The sequence below is a fragment of the Apium graveolens genome, chromosome 1 (assembly GCF_009905375.1).
Source record: "Apium graveolens cultivar Ventura chromosome 1, ASM990537v1, whole genome shotgun sequence".
Lineage (NCBI taxonomy): Eukaryota > Viridiplantae > Streptophyta > Magnoliopsida > Apiales > Apiaceae > Apium > Apium graveolens.
The window spans coordinates 66716212-66740010 of record NC_133647.1 but is presented as its reverse complement, the minus strand read 5'-3'; the positions used below and the strand labels follow the sequence as shown (position 1 = coordinate 66740010).

Below are 23799 nucleotides of genomic sequence, written 5' to 3'. Positions count from 1 at the left end.
ATGAGTATACAACTCTTTTAGAAACTTAACATACGAAGGAATTTGTTGAATGGCATCTAAAAGAGGAATGTTGACCTTAACTTGCTTGAAAAATTCTAAGATCTTGTCTACTTGAGCCGATTCTTTGTTCAAAATAAGTCATTGAGGATACGAAGCTTTCGGCATAAAGACTATTTCGTTAGACAAATTGGGGCTAGGTTTTGAAGGTGGTGCAATCGAATGAGGTGTTTCGCTAGACTTGAAATTCTCGGGTTGCTTCGAGTGATCTAGACTCGGACTCAAAAGTGAGGGATTAGGTTTTGAACTCGAATTCTCTTCTTCGTTAGCATCAATACCAACTCGATTTCTCAATTGATTTCCCGACCGTAGAGAGAAGATGGCGTTCACATCATAAGGTCTTTGATTAAGCGGAAATTTTGGGATTCACCTCGGGTTGACTTGGAAACTTATTCATCTCGCGCTCACAAATCGTGTTAGCTAATTGACTCATTTAAACCTCTAACTTAGATATGGCTTGGGCATTAGAATTCAATAATTTCCTATCTTGGGTCATGGTTTGCATGAAGGCTTGTTGAGATTGAGTCAAATTAGTTTGAGATTTTAGCAAAGCCTCAATACTCTTTTCTAAGGAATTAAGTCTCTTATCCTAATCATTAAACCCGGGAGGATTCAAGGGTCCTTGAATTGGGTTTTGATAAGGATTTTGACTAGAAGTTGGGTAAGAGTTTGGATTAGGCTTTTGAAAAGTGGGTTGAGGAGATGGGTAGTTTTGACCTTGGGTCCATGAGAAATTTGGGTGGTTCTTCCACCCGGGATTGTATGTGGGTGCAAAAGGGTCATTCCTAGGTCAAGGTTGAAACATAGCATTCACTTCTCTTGAAAGTTTTGAGGTCCATGACTATTAGAGTATAGTTCGCACACATAGACGCTTGGGAAGAGGCATTAGTGGTTTCTAAAGCTTCTAATCTTCTAGTGAGAGTAGCTAACTTTGCTTCGGTTGCTATAGAATTACCAACTAAAGGCAAGTCTTTGTTAGCTAATGAACTGATTGTTTCATTATGCTTACTAGGCTCCCTATTCGTCTCCATAGTAGACTCCCATAACATGGTCTTTTCCGCTAGTTCCTCGAAAAACTCTCAACACTGATCTTCATCTTTTTCCATGAATTTTCCTTGACACATAGACTCTAACAACGCGGTTGTAAAAATATCTAAGGCCTCGTAAACAATCTTGCAAAGTCTCCACTTTTCTATTCCGTGGTGGGGACATTGGGACAAAATATTTTTAAATCTATCAAAATATTTCCAAAAAGACTCGTTTTCCTTTTGATGAAATTGATTAATCTCATTTGTAAGTCTCGTAGTCTTATGGTTTGGAAAATATTTTTTTAGAAAAATGACTATGAATCCCTCCCAAGTTGAAATAGAATTAACCGGTAGGCTATATAACCATTTTTGAGTATTTTCTTTAAGAGCGAAATTGATTAGTCTAAGCCTAATATAATCCTCGGTCAATTGCTGGAGTTTTTATAAGGCACAAACCTCCTCGAATTCATGAATAAAAAGATACGGATCCTCACCTTCACTCCCGGTAAATTTAGCTAACATGCTAATATGATGACCTTTAATTTCAAAATTATTACCATTAATCGGTGGAAGAGTAATACAAGAAGGTTGGGCCGAACGGGCGGGGTTACAACGATCCTTAAGAGAAACTGGCATGTTTACTACGGGTTCAAGAATTTCTACGGGTTCAGATTTCGATGAGGAAATACGCTCAATCGGTCTCACTAACCTAGAGGAATTATCTCTAATCCACGTAGTACGCATAAACATGATAGGAATCAAGTAGCAAATAAGTGCAAGAATTTAAAAACGCAAAAGAAAGGGTGAAAAATCGAAAGAAAAATTCTAAATCTATGGTTCCCTAAAAAACTATAGACTTGCTCCTAAAAAAGATATTACTAAAATTCACAAAACTAAAAATCTTCTCTCTGATTGGTCAGGTAGGTGCAAGCATTTCCAAGAGGCTAAACACCAGTCTAGTCACCAATCTAAATGCCCAGGTAAGCTTTCGCTAGCCTAGACACCAAAGAATGAATAGTTAGAGATTTGATTGTTTCAGGTTTTCTTCCTAGTTAAGTGCGAAGTCCTAGGGGCTAATGTCTACTAAACTTATTAAAAAGGCTATGGTATGCAAAATGATGGATTTAATGGTTGTGGGCCAAGGAAAGAGTGATGAAATCCCTCCCCTTATCCTGTGATGTGGTTTTGCCCTTAAAGTTTATTTAAATGATGCAACACACAACGAGATATCAAAGCGATAAATAATTATGGATGCTCTAAACTACGTGCCCTAACTAAAGAAAAGAAGAAATTTAACGTATCTTGGGTCCTCCAGCAATCACCACAATTTATAAGGTAAGAAAAATTAAATACAAGAAAATAAAATCTAAGATGATGTGCTCCTAGGTGAACAAATGCATGATGCAACAACTATATATTTAACTGACTATTTTTTTTTGAATTTTCAATTTTTTTTATAACTAGTGAAAATTACGAAAAGAGAGAGATACGGTTTACCCAAGCAAGCTTCCAAAAATTCCTTCGAGCCTTGGCAATTTTCGAAGTTCCGACGAGCTTTCCAACCTTCAATTTTCTAAAAAAATTAAACAAAGGGAGCAAGTAAAACTAATTCGAAAAATTAAATATTAAGGCACAAAAAAATAATTATAGTCCCCGACACCGGCGTCAAAAACTTGATGTGCTAAAAATATATATTTTTAAATTGCAAGGGCACAATTTTCATTTTAATACTTGAGATTCGTTCCACAAGGTCTATACATTTTTCATGTTCCTTAATTTTTAATTTAGGCAAACTAGACAAGTGAGTTTTGGAATGAGTTTACTTTAACAACTAATAATTCTAATAAATCACGAAATTAATTTTAACTACCTAAAACGAAAGATAAAAAAAACTAAATAATTAACATAGAAAAAAAAATTATAATATGAAGCAATGGAACAACAGAAGCATGCAACCAATAGAAATCAGGGGCCTTGTTAGGCACAAAGCATGCGCTAAATAATCACGCAAGTATACGTGTTCACAAGTAAAATATAATTATTTCTAGTTCGTTCCCCATAGAGACTCTTATTAATTATATCTAATTAACGCTTACTCACCAATATATGATTATTCTTCAATGTCAAGACAATAACAATTAAGGTTGATTAACTAATATTAACTATGAGAATTAAATACTTAAATTAACAATATTAAACAAACATGAGATCTTAACTTCATTACTACTTCATTCAATAGTTATTGTCATTAACCTTAGCATGTAATGGTGATGATATTAATCGAACAACACGAAACTGATAAATGCCAACTTTCGTTATACGAATACCATTCTACCAAGCATCCACAATTAAGATAGAAGTTGACTAGGCATCAATTATGTCGAGACCCTATATGTCTACAGCATTTGACAACATAACGATTTAAGCGCAAGTTATACATGATGATTACACAGGGCAAGTAAAACGGTTAGAGTTACCCACTAATCATGCATACAGTACATGAACCTATGCTAGCATGGCAAGTTCTAAATCTAAAGTTTCACTGTCGCTTCACAAGAGATTAACATGCTATCTTACATGTTCGCGACGCACATAAAACGAATAAGCACAACCTATGCTAGATATCATACAATCAACACATATCAAGGTATTAAACAATTAACTAAAGAAATCCATAGTAAATCCGTTAGAATCCCATGATCACGATTAGCCCATAATAGAACTCATCGTCAACATGGGTTCATATGAAAGCATGATAATAACATAACAATAAAAACTAATAAATATATTTAATAAATAATGAAATACGTCACAAGAGTATTAAGGTTCAAAGCATAAAGAAAACTAGTATCCACAGTTATAACGAATTAAAAGAATCACAAGATAAACGTATGATTCCTCTTCTTCTTTGTTTGGTGCTAAAACGGTCTTCTCAATCTTCTTGCCTTCGCTCTTGATTATCTCTTCTCTTCTATGAAGAAAATGTCTTCCCATAAGGTTTATATAATAGCCCAAGAGAACCAGTGCTAACAAAAGCCCAATTGTAATAGAATTAACAAAATCCAGAATTTGAATTTCCGCACACAGGCGGCCGCCTGCATCCTCCACGAGGGCGCCTGCTATCAGGCGGACGCCTGCTCCTTCCAGGCGGGGGCCTGCAACCTTTCTGGAAAATAATCTATTTTGCTTCTGTTTTTGCTGATTTCTTTGCTCATCACCCCTAGACTGATTCCAAGCACTTCCTTAAGCTTTATTTGATGAAAACCACCTATCTAAGCTAGTTATACCCTGAAATGCAAAAACACTAGAAAACACGTCAAATTCACAAAATACTTGAGTTTAAGACACCAATTCAAGCCTTTATGAGACGCTCTAAGTGGTATAAAATGCCACTTATCACAACCCCAAACTTAAATCGATGCTTGTCCTCAAGCATCACAGACTCAAAAATAGAATAAAAAAACATGCATGAATGCAACTTATATGAATGCAGCGATCCCCATCGCGATGACTAAACCAACCAACACATGACATATAAACAAATGCAATTAGGCGACTAAAGATCAATCAAATCAAGCAAGCTAACATACAACTAGAAACGTGGTGTGTGCGAATGCTTAACAGATATGCTTCGAAACTAGATCAATCACCATAACTTAATTATCCTGAAGGCAATCACAAGCTTATACGAAGAATATATTCTAGACAGAAAATGACTTATAACACTTCAAGATTATTGGAGTTTATTACGAAATCATGCTTTTATTCAACACATATAACAAATGCTTATTTGATCATGCAATGAGTGAGGTCCACAAAAGACTTGGTACCCATTTAGAGAGTGTTAGGTTAGCGAATCCCAGACTATAAAAACCTTAGCTCACTAGGCACAAAGTCCCCTAAGAACTTAATAACTCGAATACCAAAGGGCTCACTCGTGACCAATTGTGCATTAAACCATATTTTTTCTTTTCTTTTTTTTCTTTTTTTTTCTTTTTCTTTTTTTTTTATTTCTGAGCAAGTGCATTTCACTCCATCTTGCTCATCCCTAGACTACTCGCATACAATACGAGCCGGCTACTGGCCATTTGACGCCTACCCACAACTAGCAATGAATTCCAAATTTTTTTCTAATTTTAATCTTTTCATGTCTTTTATCATTAAGAGTCTAGCATGCATTCTAAGTATAAGCAATAGATTAACCTCAAAAACCATCAAACCATGACAACAATCTAGTCCTTAAGCATACTCTAAGACTTAGTGAATTATAAGTGTTTATAGCATGTATATCAACCTAACAATATTTAACATCACTCTAACGCTATCACTACACTCGCATCAATATCACATATTAATAGGTAAAGCAACACAAAGGGATCATGGTATATGCATGAGCTATATGACATGATAAATAAAGCTAAAAAAACTAAAAAAACTATATGGAAAAAATATGCAACTAAATGAGCTAAACTATCAAGAATATGCAACTATATGACACACACACAAATATGTTCCTTAACTACCACCCCCAAACTTAAAATCTTCATTATCCCCATTGAAGGTAATAGAAAGGAACACAGGGTATACCTACTCAGATGAATCATCACCATCATCACCCTCAGAGGATAGAGTGTTAGGAGGTGGATAAGCAGAATCCTCACCATAAATGGGCCACTGGATGTTAGCTCCCAGCCTTCTAAATGCAGTCCCAAGTGCTTGGGTGAGCACTTGCGCAAACCGACTCTGCGACTCATACCTTGCATCCATCCTCCTGGAAAGCCTCATGTACTGGACATCAGCCAATCCCGAACCATCTCCTCCCTGCGCTCTCGAAGAACCTGCCTCTCCCCGAGTCTGACTGGGCCTAGCCATGGTACCACCAGCTGCTGGAACTCCTCCCGAAAGGTGATACCCCAAACCATGTGACTCGGGATCTCCACCCGTCCACTCCTGTATCGCATTCAAAGTCGATGAATCAATAGGAGCGGCCGGCATCCACAGCTGCTTATAAGAAGGCCACTGGACTCCACATGCCTTGCAAAGCTTTGTGACAATAGAGGCATACGGGATAGAGTACTGCGATTTCTCCCTCAAAAACTTCAAAATCCCTTGGTAGATGTACTCACCAAGGTCCACATAATATTCATCATTCATAATTCCCCATAACAACCTCGCCCTCTCTACTATAACCTCATGTGAATGCACAGAAGAAAGAATATTAGCACACATAAATGCATTCCAAGCACGAGCATATGTGTTCATCGCGATAGCAGGGAAACTAAGATACTCGTTGGTTCCCCTTTTGAATTTCCACACTGTGCCCGGCTGACAGAGAGTAGCAATAATCAAGTCCATATCAAAGTCCTCAGGGTCTTTTCATTCCAATGCTCCTCTTATGGTTTCCTTTGTCGCTGTCCAATTACCCGGTGAATCGCATTGGGCTGATAATCAACAGTAAGCCCACGAACAACAGAAAACCCATTATTGTCGGCCTTGGCGTTCACGTAGAACTCGCGAATGATACTCATCGGAACCGCCTCAGTTGACTCGCAGAATATAATCCATCCCTTCTCAGCAATCATCGGTAGCAAATCACCATCCCTCCCTGATGGCAAGAATCCCCTCTTCTCATAATAGGCTTAGTTAGAAGCTTGGTGTACTCTTCTTCAGTAGCCCCATCCAATAATCGGGGCCTCGCAACAGTATTCCTCGAAGAATGAGTAGCAGTCGGGTTGGTGTTGCTGCTACCCACAGTTCGTGATCTCTTTGGGGCCATGAAAATTGAGAATAAGAGTTGGAGAGTTTGTGTTTGGTGTGTAGGAGAGATTTTGTAGAGTTGAAAGTATGTGGGATGTGTATGTAGAGGTTGTATATATTTATAGGGCAAAATTAGGGTTAGAATTTGATTAGGAGTGGGGATTATAGCTAAGTATGGGGAGAAGTCGTGGGCTAATGGGTGTAATTTTTGTTTTTGTTTTGTTTTTATTTATAGGCTGAAAAACAATTTTTCAAAAATTAGGGGTGCAGGCGACCGCCTGATCCTAGCCGCCTGCAAGGCTTCTGGAAAAAAAAATTCTGCCAACTTTTTTCAGATTTTTTTGGGTTTTTGGATAAAGTACTAAATTCTAAGGTGTCCTATGGTCTCATATCTTGGGTTGCCTCCCTAGAAGCGCTTCTTTTACGTCATTAGCTTGACGTAGAGTAATGCGATCAAGTTGACAATAAAACGGCACTACCCACTTCACGGTTTGCCGTATCCCCATAATAGTGCTTCAATCTCTGACCATTTACTTTGAATGCTTGGCCCGAATCGTTCTCAAAAATCTCTACCGCTCCATGTGGAAACACAATTTTGACGATAAATGGTCTACACCACCTTGATTTCAACTTTCCAGGAAAAAGTCGGAGATGAGAGTTGAATAGAAGAACTTGTTGCCCCGGCACGAATGACTTAGGCGATAGCTTCCTGTTATGCCACATTTTTACATTTTCCTTGTTCATTTTGTTATTTTCGTACGCTTGAAGTCGAAATTCATCAAGTTCATTTAACTGAAGCATTCGCTTCTTCCCAGCTGCATCTAGATCAAGGTTTAACTTCTTCAATGCCCAATAAGCCTTATGCTCAAGCTCCGCAGGTAAATGACATCCCTTACCATAGACAAGTTGAAACGGGGACATCTCAAGTGGAGTCTTGTGTGCTGTTCTATAAGCCCAAACAGATTCATCGAGCTTCAAAGACCAATCTTTCCTTGACGGATAAATGACCTTCTCTAGAATGCGCTTAATTTCTCTATTAGATACTTCAGCTTGACCATTAGTTTACGGATGATAGGCAGTAGCAATGCGATGATTCACATTATAGTGTTGCATCATAGAAGTGAACTTACAATTTCAGAAATGCGACCCTTCATCACTTATGATAAATCGTGGCATTCCAAACCTTGTGAATATCTGCTTATAAAGAAAACTCAACACTACCTTTGCATCATTAGTCGGTAGAGCCTTGACTTCTACCCATTTCGAGACATAATTGACTGCCAGCAAGATGTACTGATTATTGCAGGATGAGATAAATGGTCCCATGAAATCGATTCCCCAAACATCGAAGACCTCAACTTCAAGCATCACATTTAAAGGCATCTCATCCTTTCTGGTAAGATTCCCAACTCTTTTGCAACGATCACACCTTAAAACGAACTGATGTGCATCCTTAAACAATGTAAGCCAGAAAAAACCTGCTTGAAGAATACGAGCTGCTGACTTTTCACCACCATAATGTCCACCATAAACTGTGGAATGACAGTCTCGTAATATCCCCTCCGTCTCACGAAATGGGATACATCTCCTGATGATTCGGTCAGCTCCTTGTCTAAACAAATATGGTTCATCCCACATGTACCACTTCACCTCATGCAGAAACTTCTTCTTTTGAGCCACATTCATATTATGAGGCATTATATTGCTAACAAGATAGTTCACAATGTCTGCGAACCATGGCTCTTCCTCTTGAATTATGAACAACTGCTCATCCGGAAAAGATTCGTTGATCAATGTCTTATCATGTGAAGTAGAATTGGGATTCCCCAATCTAGAGAGATGGTCAGCTACTTGATTTTCAGTACCTTTTCGATCCTTGATCTCTAACTCGAATTCCTGTAGTAAGAGAACCCAACGAATAAGTCTAGGCTTCGAATCCTTCTTTGAGACCAGATAGCGGATGGCAGCGTGATCAGTGAACACTGTCACCTTTGTCCCAAGTAGATAAGATCGAAATTTTTCAAAACCAAAAACTATAGCCAAGAGCTCCTTCTCAGTAGTGGTGTAGTTCAGTTGGGCTCCATTTAGCGTCTTGCTAGTATAGTAGACCACATGAAAGATATTAGTCTTTCGCTACCCAAGAACTTCTCCCACTGCATAACCACTTGCATCACACATTATCTCAAAAGGTTCTCTCCAATCCGGTGTCGTGATAACTGGTTCAGTGATTAAACTCTTCTTGAGAGTCTTGAATGCTACCAAGCATTCATCATCAAATTTGCAAGGCACATCTTTCTCGAGTAAGTTGCACAACAGCTTAGATATCTTAGAGAAGTCCTTGATAAAACGCTGATAAAAACCCGCATGACCAAGAAAGCTACAGATTCCTTTTACAGAAATAGGTGGCGGAAGATTTTCAATGACGCCCACCTTGGCTTTATCCACCTCAAGACCTTTATTGGAGACCTTATGCCCAATAATGATGCCTTGTTAAACCATGAAGTGACATTTTTCCCAATACAGCACCAGATTGGTCTCAACACACCTTTTAAGCACCAAACAGAGATTATTGAAGCATTCGTCATACGAATGTCCAAAGACAGAAAAGTCGTCCATGAACACTTCAACATTATTTCCAATTATATCATAGAAAATGTCCATTATGCATCTTTGAAAAGTGGAAGGTGCACCACATAAGCCAAAAGAAACTTTGCGAAAAAAAACGTGCCTAATGGACAAGTGAAGGTGGTCTTCTCTTGATCTTCTGGTGCAATGCAAATCTGATTGTAGCCCGAATAGCCATCCAGAAGAAAATAATACTCATGACCAGCCAACCTGTCAAGCATCTGATCAATAAATGGAAGAGGGAAGTGATCCTTCCTCGTGGCTTTATTCAACTTCCTGTAGTCCATGCATACCCTCCATCCTGTGACTGTTCGAGTGGGGATGAGCTCGTTCTTCTCATTTGCTACCACATTAATACCTCCCTTCTTAGGTAACATTGCACGGGGCTCACCCAAGAACTGTCAGAAATGGGATATATAATTCATGCATCCAGCCACTTTAGAATTTCTTTCTTCACCGCTTCTTTCATGATAGGATTAAGCCTTCACTGTTGCTCAATAGTCGGCTTGCTACCTTCCTCTAGCAGAATTTTATGCATGCAGTATGAAGGGCTGATCCCTTTTATATCTGTTATAGTCCATCTGATGGCCGATTTGAATTCTCTCAGAATCCTCAAGAATTTGTCCTCATCACTACCTGAAAGGTTAAATGCAATAATAACAGGAAAAGTAGATGCATCACCTAAAAAAGCATACCTCAAGTGTTCAGGCAATGGTTTAAGCTCCAAAGTAGGTGCTTCCTCAATAGATGGTTTGAGCTTTCCCTCAGCATTCTTGAGATCAGTATTTCCCAGAGATTCAAATGGCATGTCTAGCTTTCGTTTCCAAGGAGAAGCATTTAGATATTGTAACTGCTCATTGCCTTCATCATCTTCACTGTCAAAATCCCCAAATAAGGCTTTTTCTAAGACATCAGACCTTAACACATGATCAAGTTCTGAAGTAACTGCAGAATCGACCAAATCCACCTTGAAGCAATCCTCATCTTCCGTAGGGAATTTCATCGCATTGAACACATTGAATGTCACATCTTGATCTTGCACCCTCATAGTGAGTTCACCTTTTTGCACATCTATCAAGGTACGCCATGTAGCCAAGAAAGGTCTTCCCAAGATTATGGGAATCTTCTTTATCTTCCTCAAAATCCAGAATGACAACATCTGCAGGAAAGATGAACTTGTCCACCTTTACTGGCACGTCCTCCACGATGCCTCGTGGGTATGTAATCGAACGATCAGCCAATTGTAGAGACATGTAGATGGGCTTCGGATTAGGCAAATTCAGCTTTTTGAAGATAGACAACGGCATCAGATTGATGCTTGCTCCCAAATCGCAAAGGCACTTGTCAAATGACAACTTTCCAAAGGTGCAAGGAATGGTGAAGCTACCTGGATCCTTAAGCTTTGGAGGTAGCTTTTGTTGCAGCATGGCACTGCACTCTTCCGTCAGAGCAACGGTATCAAGATCTTCCAGTTTCACCTTTCTTGAAAGAATACCTTTCGCATAACTAGGCATTTTCTCCAGAGCCTCAACGAAAGGTATGTTAATGTGAAGTTTCTTGAACACCTCCAGAAACTTACCAAATTGCTTGTCCAGCTTTTGTTTCTGCAATCGCTTAGGAAAAGATGGTGGAGGATAGAGCTGTTTCTCCCCTGTATTACCCTCAGGCAGAGTGTGTTCAACAGTAGTCTTCCTTGGTTCCCCCTCTTTCTCCTTTTGCATTCCTTCTTCATCTACAACTTCAACTTCTCCATCTTTTGCTTTTTCAGCATCAGCAACTTTTCACGACTTTAAGGTGACAGCTTTGACTTGCTCTTTAACTTCCTTCCTGCCTGGCACTTCAGTATCGCTGGGAAGTGTGCCAGGTTGACGATTGAGCAAGGCATTAGCTATTTGTCCAATTTGATTTTCCAAGGTCTTGATAGAAATAGCCTGACTTTTGCACAATAGCTTTAACTTCTCAAAATCAGCACTAGAAGGTGGAGCAGCACCTCCTTGTTGAGGAAATGATTGCCTTTGAGCAAATTGCTGAGGTTGCTGGAATCAAGGTGGATTAAACTGTTTACTTGCAGCTTGCTGATATGGTTTCTGAACAGCATTCTGATTATTACTCCAGTTAAAATTGGGATGATTTATGTTATTAGGATGATAAGTAGCGAGCACAGGCAGTTGTGGTCTCTGAACATTATTCACACACTGAACAGGTTCATTAACAAGAGAACACTGATCCATAGCATGAGAGCGTGCACAAAGCTCACAGACACTAGCTATTTGATTTACTCCATAGTTGGCTAAAGAATCGACCTTCATAGACAGCACCTGAAGCTGCGCTGCAATAGTTGTAGTTGCATCAACTTCGAGAATACCTGCTACCTTCCCAGGCATCATCCTTTGAGTTAGGTTTTGATACTCGTTTGCAGCCATAGTTTTAATGAGATTATAGGCCTCAGTATAGCTTTTGGCCAACAAGGCGCCTCCAGAAGCTGCATCGAGCATGGGCCGAGATTGGGCCCCCAAACCATTGTAGAAACCAGTGATCACCATCCAGTCAGGCATACCATGATGTGGACACTTTCTCAATATCTCCTTGTAGCGCTCCCAAGCTTCGCACATAGATTCTCCATGTTGCTGCGCAAACTGAGTAAAAGCACTCCTCATAGCTGCAATTTTGGCCATTGGATAGAACTTCACCAGAAACTTTTGCACAAAATCTTCCCAAGTAGTGATGGACCAAGCTGGTAAAGAATGTAACCAATCCTTAGCTTTGTCCCTCAGAGAGAATGGGAAAAGCCTCAGCTTGATAGCCTCATCAGTAACACCATTATATTTGAAAGTACTACAGATCTTGACAAGATTCCTGATATGCATGTTGGGATCTTCAGTCGCAGCACCTCCGAAAGAAACAGAATTCTGCACCATCTAAATAGTGCCCGGCTTGATTTCAAAAGTATTGGCCTGAATAGCCGGATGAATGATGCTTGACCGAATGTCATCAATTTTAGGCCGAGAAAAGTCCATAAGAGCTGGATCAGCTTAAACTACACGATCACCCATTGTTTCAGGTTCTTTCTTTTCACTCTCTGTAACACCCCCAGATCCGGGGTCGGGGATCCGGGTTGTCACGAGTTCCATTTCCCTTAATAATACTTAATCTTAATAATCAACCAACTACTGCGTACTGTGACCCCATAATATACACACACACACCACAAGTTATAGTCTCAGAGATGAATACCCAAAAATAACACAAGTCATTTTATTCCACAATTATAAACCATTTAACCTTAAAAAGGGTTTCTGATTAATTTACATATTCCTTGCCATTATTACAATTCATAAATGTACATAAGTCTGGTACATCAAAAGTTGAAAGCCTAGCCTATTGGTAGTTCCTACCTCAGCTACAGCGACATCAACGCCTATAGGAAACTGTGGAACGTTTCCTATCCGCTCGCGAATTGGGAGCTTGGTCCTGTTCATCTTGTCTATCTGATGTTGTGTGATAAAAGAAGAAAGCAAGGGTGAGCAACAAGCCCAACAAAATAATATGTATAATAATTTACAATATATGAGCATTCTCATAGCACTCATGAAAGTCTTGGTCAAAAAGAAATGAACCAAGTTTGATCTCTTAAAGCGACCAAGTCGCAAAATATTTAGTATATATGTATATATACTTTTCAAAATCTTGGAAGTCCTCTTCCATGTATAATATACACAGAGTTCCAGTTTATAACTGTATAAAAATATCGTTGCAAGGTGATCTCATATATATAACCTTGTCTCAACGTTTTTGTGAATATCTTTGTCATGCATAAGATAATCATTAACCAGATATAAGTTGAAAAGATGAAGTTATAAGATACTCCAATATACTTATATCTTTTCCGGATACTACTTGAACTACCACCGTTCAAGGTATCATCAGTTTCAAAAGTTCATCACACAGATGAGACTACAAGATAAGACTTGAATAGATTCAATCTTTGAAATATTATTGAATGAAATGAAGTTACGAGATACTTCATTAAGTCCGGATATATATATCCATATATATCTCTCATACATTTCTTGAAAACCTCTGTCATTGTAACAGCCCGCACTTCCGGACCATTAACTCTAAAATCGAAACTAAAAGCAAATACAATTTCTTGATTAAAAAGTCTATTACAGAGGTCACTATTACAAAAGCGCAGCTAAAAGCGGAAGCCCAAAGGTCAATCTACTCCCATACTAAGATCCTCGAACTCCAATGATTTCCAACTCGAATCTTATACGAAACCTGAAATATAAAAGGGGTGAGCTACAAAGCCCAGCAAGTACAAAGTAACTAACTATTTAACCGGAAAACAATGGGTGTTTTAATAAAATGATTTCCCTCAAAACAATAATAATTTTGTAAAATATTTTCTAAAATAAATCCAACCCAAAGTTTTATATTTTAAAATTCAGAATTTAAAACAGAACAGAGCATATTTTTATAACAGATTAGAACTGCGTAAAACAGAACGAAACGATAATTCTTATAAATACCACAGTCTTGATCTACGGCCACACTTTGCCAGTAGCCGGCATCTAATTCTTATTCTTATTCTCATATACCACACTTTGCCAGTGGTCGGCATCTAAAGTTCAATAATTACGCGCCCTTAATAGGTATCTAAAGTTGCACACTTGTGCGCCTAATAAGGGTATCTAAGGCTAGTTCCGGAACTATAGCGTAAATTACGAACAGGTTCGAAAACGTAGAGACTGGGTTTCAAAAGATTCTCGTATCTTATTTCTTATACAGTTCGAAACAGAATTCTTATATCTTATACGAAATTCGAAAATCAGAGTATCAAAACTTTTCCGAAAATATAAGTAAGTCAAAAAGTACTTACCTCAAAGCCTGACCAGATCTGAATTTACTCTTTTTGACCCTCTAAATGATATTTTCTTGGAAAATACGAAACACGAAAGCTGAAGATAACGAAAAGACCTTTCCGAAAAGTCCAGAATCACTGAATTCTGACTTACGATGAATTTTCTACGAATTTTACAAGACTACTGATTTTTGCTGAGAAGAGCCCTACGAATTTTATTAATTAAGGCGGGGAAGACAAATAGGGTGTATTTATAACGAGACAAAACCCTATATCTTAACCTACAAGTTATCCATATTAAAATCTGATCCAAATTTTAGGCATGTTATTCTAATTCAATTTTAAATCCTAATCTTAATCAAATTTTAATACTTTTTTCTATTATTCTATTATTAATCGAATTCTAAAAAAATTACGGGATATTACATACTACCCTCCTTAAAAAGAATTTGGTCCCCAAATTCACAACAATCCTAAAGTTCGAGACACATCTACCCCCTGATCTACCAAAGGTCAAACTATGGTCCACAAGATCGAATCCTAGGGAATGTACTAGTCCCATACCTAATACACTCCGAAAGACAGCCTGCTCTGATACCAACTGTAACAGCCCGCACTTCCGGACCATTAACTCTAAAATCGAAACTAAAAGCAAATACAATTTCTTGATTAAAAAGTCTATTACAGAGGTCACTATTACAAAAGCGCAGCTAAAAGCGGAAGCCCAAAGGTCAATCTACTCCCATACTAAGATCCTCGAACTCCAATGATTTCCAACTCGAATCTTATACGAAACCTGAAATATAAAAGGGGTGAGCTACAAAGCCCAGCAAGTACAAAGTAACTAACTATTTAACCGGAAAACAATGGGTGTTTTAATAAAATGATTTCCCTCAAAACAATAATAATTTTGTAAAATATTTTCTAAAATAAATCCAACCCAAAGTTTTATATTTTAAAATTCAGAATTTAAAACAGAACAGAGCATATTTTTATAACAGATTAGAACTGCGTAAAACAGAACGAAACGATAATTCTTATAAATACCACAGTCTTGATCTACGGCCACACTTTGCCAGTAGCCGGCATCTAATTCTTATTCTTATTCTCATATACCACACTTTGCCAGTGGTCGGCATCTAAAGTTCAATAATTACGCGCCCTTAATAGGTATCTAAAGTTGCACACTTGTGCGCCTAATAAGGGTATCTAAGGCTAGTTCCGGAACTATAGCGTAAATTACGAACAGGTTCGAAAACGTAGAGACTGGGTTTCAAAAGATTCTCGTATCTTATTTCTTATACAGTTCGAAACAGAATTCTTATATCTTATACGAAATTCGAAAATCAGAGTATCAAAACTTTTCCGAAAATATAAGTAAGTCAAAAAGTACTTACCTCAAAGCCTGACCAGATCTGAATTTACTCTTTTTGACCCTCTAAATGATATTTTCTTGGAAAATACGAAACACGAAAGCTGAAGATAACGAAAAGACCTTTCCGAAAAGTCCAGAATCACTGAATTCTGACTTACGATGAATTTTCTACGAATTTTACAAGACTACTGATTTTTGCTGAGAAGAGCCCTACGAATTTTATTAATTAAGGCGGGGAAGACAAATAGGGTGTATTTATAACGAGACAAAACCCTATATCTTAACCTACAAGTTATCCATATTAAAATCTGATCCAAATTTTAGGCATGTTATTCTAATTCAATTTTAAATCCTAATCTTAATCAAATTTTAATACTTTTTTCTATTATTCTATTATTAATCGAATTCTAAAAAAATTACGGGATATTACAGTCATGTAAAGTATGAACAGAGTTGCAATATCCAATGAATTTGGAAAGAAAAGAATTTTGGCATAAACCCGATATCTTGCTGATCAGGCAAAGATACCAATAAGTAACATTTTCTACTAGTAGATGGAAGAATCCCCCACCGGTCATCACCCTGGCCGCATTAGGACCTTGTGCTGGACCGCCACCCGGCCTCTTATGCATTGATGGACTGCCACCCAGCCACTTACACTTTGATAGACAGTACCCGGCCTGTCGCTTATGCCGACTCAATTAGATGGACTTACTTCCCGAACGTTGGGTAAGTAATCAATTCATTTATCAAAACAGCAACCTCGTTGCGAATATAAAATACACCACAGAGCCGGATCCCTCAATTTTTAAGCGAGTATTTAAATCCCCTTCGAAAGGAAGATCTTAAATTTGAAAACGAGTTTTGGGATCCGCTCTAACTTTTAAAATCATTTTGAAGACTCGAAAACATTTTTAAGAATATTTGGAGTAATGCTGATTTAATGAAATAAATCGGTCCCGATATAGTAGAAAATATCTGAATATTATTATTTAAATAATATTCCCTTAAGGATAATCCTTATAAAAATAATTGAAGTAGAAGTTTTAAGACTCATACTTGAAATGAATAATAAATAATCAAAGATATACTTATATGAAAGTACGATCTTTATTTGAATAATCGAAAATAAGTTTGATTATCGAAACATTATTCTTTAATAAAATAAAGAATATTATTTAATAAAAGAAGCGGAGTCATAATTCCTCGAATGAATATTCAAAATAATATTCATTAAATAAAATAAAGTTATCGAATAAACCTTATTCGATTAATAGTTTTGAAAACTATATCAATATATATATATAAATATATATATATATTATACTCGGGAACATCGACTCCCGGTTTAGAAAATGTTCACCTTTGGGTCCCCTATACTAAGGGTATAATCAATTACTGCTTATCTCTAGCATAGGTATTATGCAACTTATAAGCATTTGAATCAACAATTAGATATCAAGATTACGAAACAGACATGCATATATCCCATATCAGCATGCTCCAATATATCGCAAAATTTTCTAATAACAATCATACACTTATCACAAGATAATGCATATACATATATTTACATCACAACAACAGTATAACGGGTAGAAAACTTTCCTGAGTGTTCCCGGTTAGACTTAAACTTAGAGTGGGTCCGATAACCTATGAATAACAACATAAGTCGGAATTAAACCCCGGTCGCTTAAGAAACTAGACTTTAACCAATTGAACCCTAACGTTCGCTTATGGTCACTTCTACACTTAACGAATCACATAAGTCGTTCGAGTGCCCTCGGCTCCACCATTTTTAATAAATTAACCATTAAGAATTTTAAGGCGATTCTTTCGCGAGTACTCTACCAACTTCCTAATCCACTTTACATAATTGTTTCATACTCCAATTAGTCATTTAAGGGCCTTAACCAAGGTTTCAAAGTAAGGCGAGGGGTAATGGTTCGTTCGCGAAACGCCGTTACTTAAAACGGTCGTTTCTCCTAAACCGTACATCGAATTCAAGCGAACCACATATCAAAACGAAGCTCGTAACATGAACTATCTAAACATGGAAATGGTCAGAATCTAACAGTGAGTTCACGGGTCCTGAAGTTAGGAACAAAAACAGTCTAAGGTAAATCGGGCATTACGACGGCTATGTTTACGCGATTTCCAATTTAATTAACACTCTAAATTCTCATCAATTTACTCACAACCACCAATACAACAATATTCAACCATCATACTACAAACTCAGTCCCCAACTCCAAGTTTTACCAATTTAGCCAACCAATCAAAGACTCAATATTCAAAACCAATACAAATCCACCAAAACTACTTATAATCAAAGATCAAGCCTTAATACTAACAATGCTTCAATAAAACTTAATGGAATCATAAAATCAAAGCTAGGGTTTGAAGTTGATACCTTCCTTGGTAGGTGTTAAGTTGCTAGGAAGCCTTAGGGAGCCTTAATCTAACCTCCTACAAGCTTGATCTTTCCAAAGAAATCAAGAACACAAAGTTAGGTTTTAAAGTTTCTAAAAGTCATATTGAAAGAACTGTCAAAACGAGGGTCTTACCTTGCTTATTTGGACGAGACTTGTGAACAAGAGTTGTAGGCCATCTCAATACCTTTCCAAAGAGCTATAGAACATACAATTTGAGTGCGTATTGAAGGAGACATAGTAGTTTGAAGTTGCTACTCTGGTTTTGGCTGAGAGCTTTTGTTCTTGGAAAGCAAAAGTCAACTTCTAATTTGTGTTTTGTGATTTGTATTGCCTTGGCTTGGTTGCTACCTTTTGTTTTGCTTAATTACCTTTTAACCATGGTAAATTTTGTGTGGTTTATAATCAACCAACACTTCCTTCTCCTTGGTCATGCTTATGTCATCCTCATATGTCATCTTTCCACACTTGTCCTCTTCTTGTTGGTGTGATGACATCATCATTAACCTCTTTGATTAACTCCTAATTACTTGGCTAATGACCGCTGATCTGTTTTACGGTTCGCTTAACTTTCGTTCTCGTTTATCGTTTGAGGGATCATACCCGGGATCTTATTACTTGGATTCCCTTAACCTTTCTCAATACATTATATTCCTTTTATGATCCTCTCTTATAATCCTTGAATTTAAATCCTTTTTATCCCGTTACCTTATACTCAATTCTTTCGGTATCTGGTGGATTTTCGGGAAAAATCAAAGTGTTCGAATTCGAATTCTACCGACCTTTACGTACACTCATTTACTTTATGGAATACTAATACGATCTTAGAATATCTATAACAGTACTCCTATATATTGTGGGCTGATAATTTTCCTTAATCAGCATCATCAGCAAAAGTTACTATTCATCAGGGTTTCAAAAAGTCCAAAATTTTTGGGGTTATTACACTCTCTTTCTGCGAATCTTCAAAGACTATCTTCTCCGGAAAGTCAAGAGTTGTATCTGTCTCCTCAGCTTTATCCAGATTTCTCTTTTGAGTGCGAGAACGTGTTTGCATAAACGCTCGCTAGAGTACCTGAAACACAACCGGAAGCAGTAAGTAACAAATCTTAATCAATGAATCCTAATGACCACTGATGGCAAGTACGTAAACTAAACAAATTAACATCGAGTCCCCGACAGCGGGGCCAAAAACTTGTTAGGCACAAAGCACGCGTTAAATAATCACGCAAATATACGCGTTCACAAGTAATATAGAATGATTTCTAGTTCGTTCCCACAGAGACTCTGATTAATTATATCTAATTAACAGTTACTCACCAATGTATGATTATTCTTCAATTTCAAGACAATAACAATTAAGGTTGATTAACTAATATTAACTATGAGAATTAAACACTTAAATTAACAATATTAAACACACATGAGATCCTAACTTCATTACTACTTTATTCAACAGTTATTATCATTAACCTTAGCATGTAATGGTGATGATATTAATCGAACAACACGAAAATGATAAGCGCCAACTTTCGTTGTACGAATACCATTCTATCAAGAATCCACAATTAAGATAGAAGTTGACTAGGCATCAATTATGTTGAGACCCTATATATCTACAGAATTTGACAATATAATGATTTAAGCACAAGTTATTCATGATGATTACACAGGACAAGTAAAATGGTTAGAGATACCCATTAATCATGCATACAGTACATGAACTTATGCTAGCATGGCAAGTTCTAAATCTCAAGTTTCACTGTCGCTTCACAAGAGATTAACAGGATATCTTACATGTTCGCGACGCACATATGACGAATAAGCACAACCTATGCTAGATATCATACAATCACCACATATCAAGGTATTAAAAATTAACTAAAGAAATCTATAGTAAATCCGTTAGAATCTTATGATCACGATTAGCCCACAATAGAACTCATCGTCACCATGGGTTCATATGAAAGCATGATAATAAGACAATGATATAAACTAATAAAAATACTTAATAAATAATGAAGTACGTCACAAGAGTATTAAGGTTCAAAGCATAAATAAAATTAGCATCCACAGTTACAACGAATTAAAAGAATCACAAGATAAACGTATGCCTCCTCTTCTTCATTGTTGCGTGCTAAAATGGTCTTCTCAATCTTCTTGCCTTCGCTCTTGATTATCTCTTCTCTTCTATGAAGAAAACGTCTTCCCATAAGGTTTATGTAATAGCCAGAGAGAACCAGCGCTAAAAGAAGCCCAATTGTACTAGAATTAACAAAATCCAGAATCTGAATTTTCGCACACAGGCAGCCGCCTGCATCCTCCACGCGGGCGCCTGCTATCAGGTGGTCGCCTGCTCCTTCCAGGCGGGCTCCTGCTACCTTTCTGGAAAATAATCTATTTTGCTTCTGTTTTTGCTGATTTCTTCGCTCATCACCCCTAGACTGATTCCAAGCACTTCCTTAAGCTTTATTTGATGAAAACCACCTATCTAAGCTAGTTATACCCTGAAATGCAAAAATACTGGAAAATGCATCAAATACACAAAATACTCGAGTTCAAGACACCAAATCAAGTCGTTATGAGACGCTCTAAGTGGTATAAAATGCCACTTATCAGGACTGTAACTCTAATTCGTACTAGACTAATTGGTCAGGAATGGACTAAATATAAATTCGGGCCTAGAATAGAAAAGAAATATAGATTACTCAAGAAATAATGGGCCATCAATGAAATTAAACAAGCTAAATCAATTGATTATTCCTATCCAAGCCAGTTGTTAGGTACAAATATTTTTACAATATTCTGTCTCTACAATGTTTATTTACTTAAAATACAAAGATGGAGTTTAGCCTTGTCTATGTGACATGGTATGAGCGTATAGGTCTTTATCTTTCGTCCTTCTGTCTACAAATTTCGTTCAATCCTTTCGAATTTCATTTCATTTCTCAATAGTTTAACAATGTCAAATACTGATTCTCTAATTCAAAGCATGAACATGGTGACTCTCGAGGATAAAGAAGAGATAGGTTATGAAATTATCGCTGAAGAAGAACAAGAACAACCGAGCCAATATTTTCAAGGTTTCAACCCAAAACTCTGTGTTGTTGGTCGTTTTATTGTGGAAGGAAAGGTTAATTTTCTGGAACTCCAGCACACAATGGCAGCATTATGGAAACCTGGCAAGGGAGTATACATTAAGGAGTTGGACACCAATTTATACATATTTCAATTCTTTCATGAAGTAGATGTAAAAAGAGTAATGGAAGGATGTATGTGGTCTTTCAATAGGCGTGCATTAGTGATAGCTCATCTCAAGAAAGGTGAAAACCCAAGAAGCGTAGATCTTAACTCAATGGAATTATGGGTTTAGGTTCATGATCTGAAACCTGGTTATATGTCAGAAAAGATATTGAAAGGAATAGATAACTACATTGGTCAGCATGTTAGTACTTGCCAAAGCAATTTCAATGGTCTTTGGAAAGAGTATTTGAGAATCCGAGTGAGTATAAATCTGAACAACCCTTTGAAGCGACGATTGAAAATGAAGATGAATGGTGATGAATGGTTTTGGGTCAATTTCAAATATGAGAACGTCCCTCTATTTTGTTTCATTTTCGGAATAGTTCGACACTCAGAAAAGTACTGCAGCAAATTATTTGAGCTTGAAGCAGAAGAAATCATCAAACCATATGGTCCATGGCTACGTGCCCCTTTTAGGGGACAAGTCAAACCAATAAGAGCTAAATGGTTATATACAGATATAACCACCGGAATTGATAATCAGTCACCGGTAAAAACAACGGCCGCAATGAACGAGATGATAGAAATTTAGATCCACATTTTTCTCCAATAAATCAGGGAGATGGTTATAGAGGAGAAAATCAAGGAAATAAAGAATTTCAAATTAATACATCAGAAGCGGGAAAAAAACTTATGCATAACACAAAGTCTGTAGCTACAATTATGGCCCAAGAAAATAATAAAAAAGATTTCACTTTTATCGAGTCCAAAAAGCGTAGAACTGAGGAGGGCCTGGGCTCACTACAAAATATGGGTCGAAACAAAGACGTCATCATCGATCTAAGTGACGAGCTGGAGATAGAACAACAATATAATCCAGAAGAAATAAATGATCCAAAAAACGAGTTAAGGGCGGGTGTCCATGCGGATGCTCGCCTAGCATTATGACGAATTTGAGCTGGAATTGCCATGTGTCTGGGACCCCATGGGCTTTCCAATTCCTAAAGGAAATCATTCTCCAAAAGCATCCCGACTTCGTATTCTTAAGTGAAATTTTATGTAGAAGAGATACAGTGGAAAGATTACAGACAACAATAGGTTTTGAAGGGATGGTGGTAGTCGAAACTCAAGGTCACAGCGGTGGTATAGTTTTTTTATGGAGACACAAAGAGGAAGCAACCTTGAAATCCTACAACAAAAACCACATTGATCTTCAAATTGTTAATAAGAATGGAGAAGAATACAGGATGATAGGAGTTTATGGTGAACCAGACAGAAGGAAAAGATGTGACATTTGGAATTTGCTACGCACTTTAGCCATGGACAACTCTCTCCCTTGGTGTCTTATTGGAGATCTTAATAATGTAGTGTCTCAAAATGATAAGAGAGGAGGAAGACCGTACCTAGAGAGCTTAATTCAGGGGTTCAGAGAAGTACTAGATGATTGCAACTTGATTGACATAGATCTTCATGATCACCAGTATACTTGGGAGATGGCGTTGGAAGTGCAGAATTGATTGAAGTCCGCTTGGACCGTGCTCTAGTCAATCCTTCTTTCCTTGATGTTTTTATGGATGCAAAATTAATCAACCTCGAGATTTCGACCTCTGATCATTTTCCTATCTTGCTGCAAATTCAGAGAACAAACAATATGATTCAATCAAAAAAATTTCATTTTAAAAATGCTTGGTTACGTAAACCACTATGCCGGTAAATTGTTGAAGAAACATGGGCATCCAACCTATAGGACAACCTGTTTGACAAACTTAAAAAGTGTGCTAGCATATTATCATCTTGGGGGAAGGAAGTCACAGGTAGTTTTAAGCTGAGAATTCAGAAATGCAAGAAAAAGCTAAAGCTGTAAAAGGAAGAAGGGAAAATATTTCAGTTGCAATCAGAAAAGAAGAACAAAAAATCTTAGATGATGTGTACGCTCAACAAGAAGTGTTCTAGAGGCAGCACTCCAAACAACTATGGCTTTGAGAGGGGGATTGTAATAACCCCAATTTTTGGAAATTTTGAAACCCTTATGAATAGTGTTTTTGCTGAACGAGAAAACTTTTCACGCCACACTATGTAGGGGTTCTGTTATGGATATTCTGGGATATTATTAGTACTCTATGAAGTATATAAGTGTATGTAAAGATTGTCAGAATCCAATTCCGAACACTTTGGTTTTTCCCGGAAATCCACAAGATACGGAGAGAATTGAGTATAAGGTAACAGGATAAAAAGGATTTAAATTAAAGGATTATAATAGAAGATCATAAAAAAGGAATATAATGTATTGAGAAAGGTTAAGGGAACCTAAGTAATAAGATCCCGGGTATGATCCTTCAAACGATAAACGAGAACGAAAGTTAAGCGAACCGTATAACAGATCAGCGGTCATTAGGCAAACGATTAGGAAGTTAATCA

At 37.3% G+C, this 23799-nt stretch overlaps 1 protein-coding gene and 2 non-coding genes across 3 annotated transcripts; all 3 read left to right on the top strand.

Annotated features, from left to right (window-relative positions):
* The first annotated feature begins 1251 nt into the window (after positions 1-1251).
* Positions 1252-1358, top strand: LOC141680480 (small nucleolar RNA R71). The gene has a single exon (XR_012558342.1). It is a non-coding gene; the product is annotated as a small nucleolar RNA R71 (small nucleolar RNA).
* A 10662-nt stretch (positions 1359-12020) lies between these two features.
* LOC141683078 (small nucleolar RNA R71) lies at positions 12021-12127 on the top strand. The gene has a single exon (XR_012560103.1). It is a non-coding gene; the product is annotated as a small nucleolar RNA R71 (small nucleolar RNA).
* Positions 12128-22325: 10198 nt separating this feature from the next.
* LOC141674825 (uncharacterized) lies at positions 22326-22898 on the top strand. Its single transcript, XM_074481550.1, has one exon. The coding sequence runs from the start codon at positions 22326-22328 to the stop codon at positions 22896-22898; it is 573 nt and encodes a 190-aa protein (XP_074337651.1).
* Positions 22899-23799: the final 901 nt, after the last annotated feature.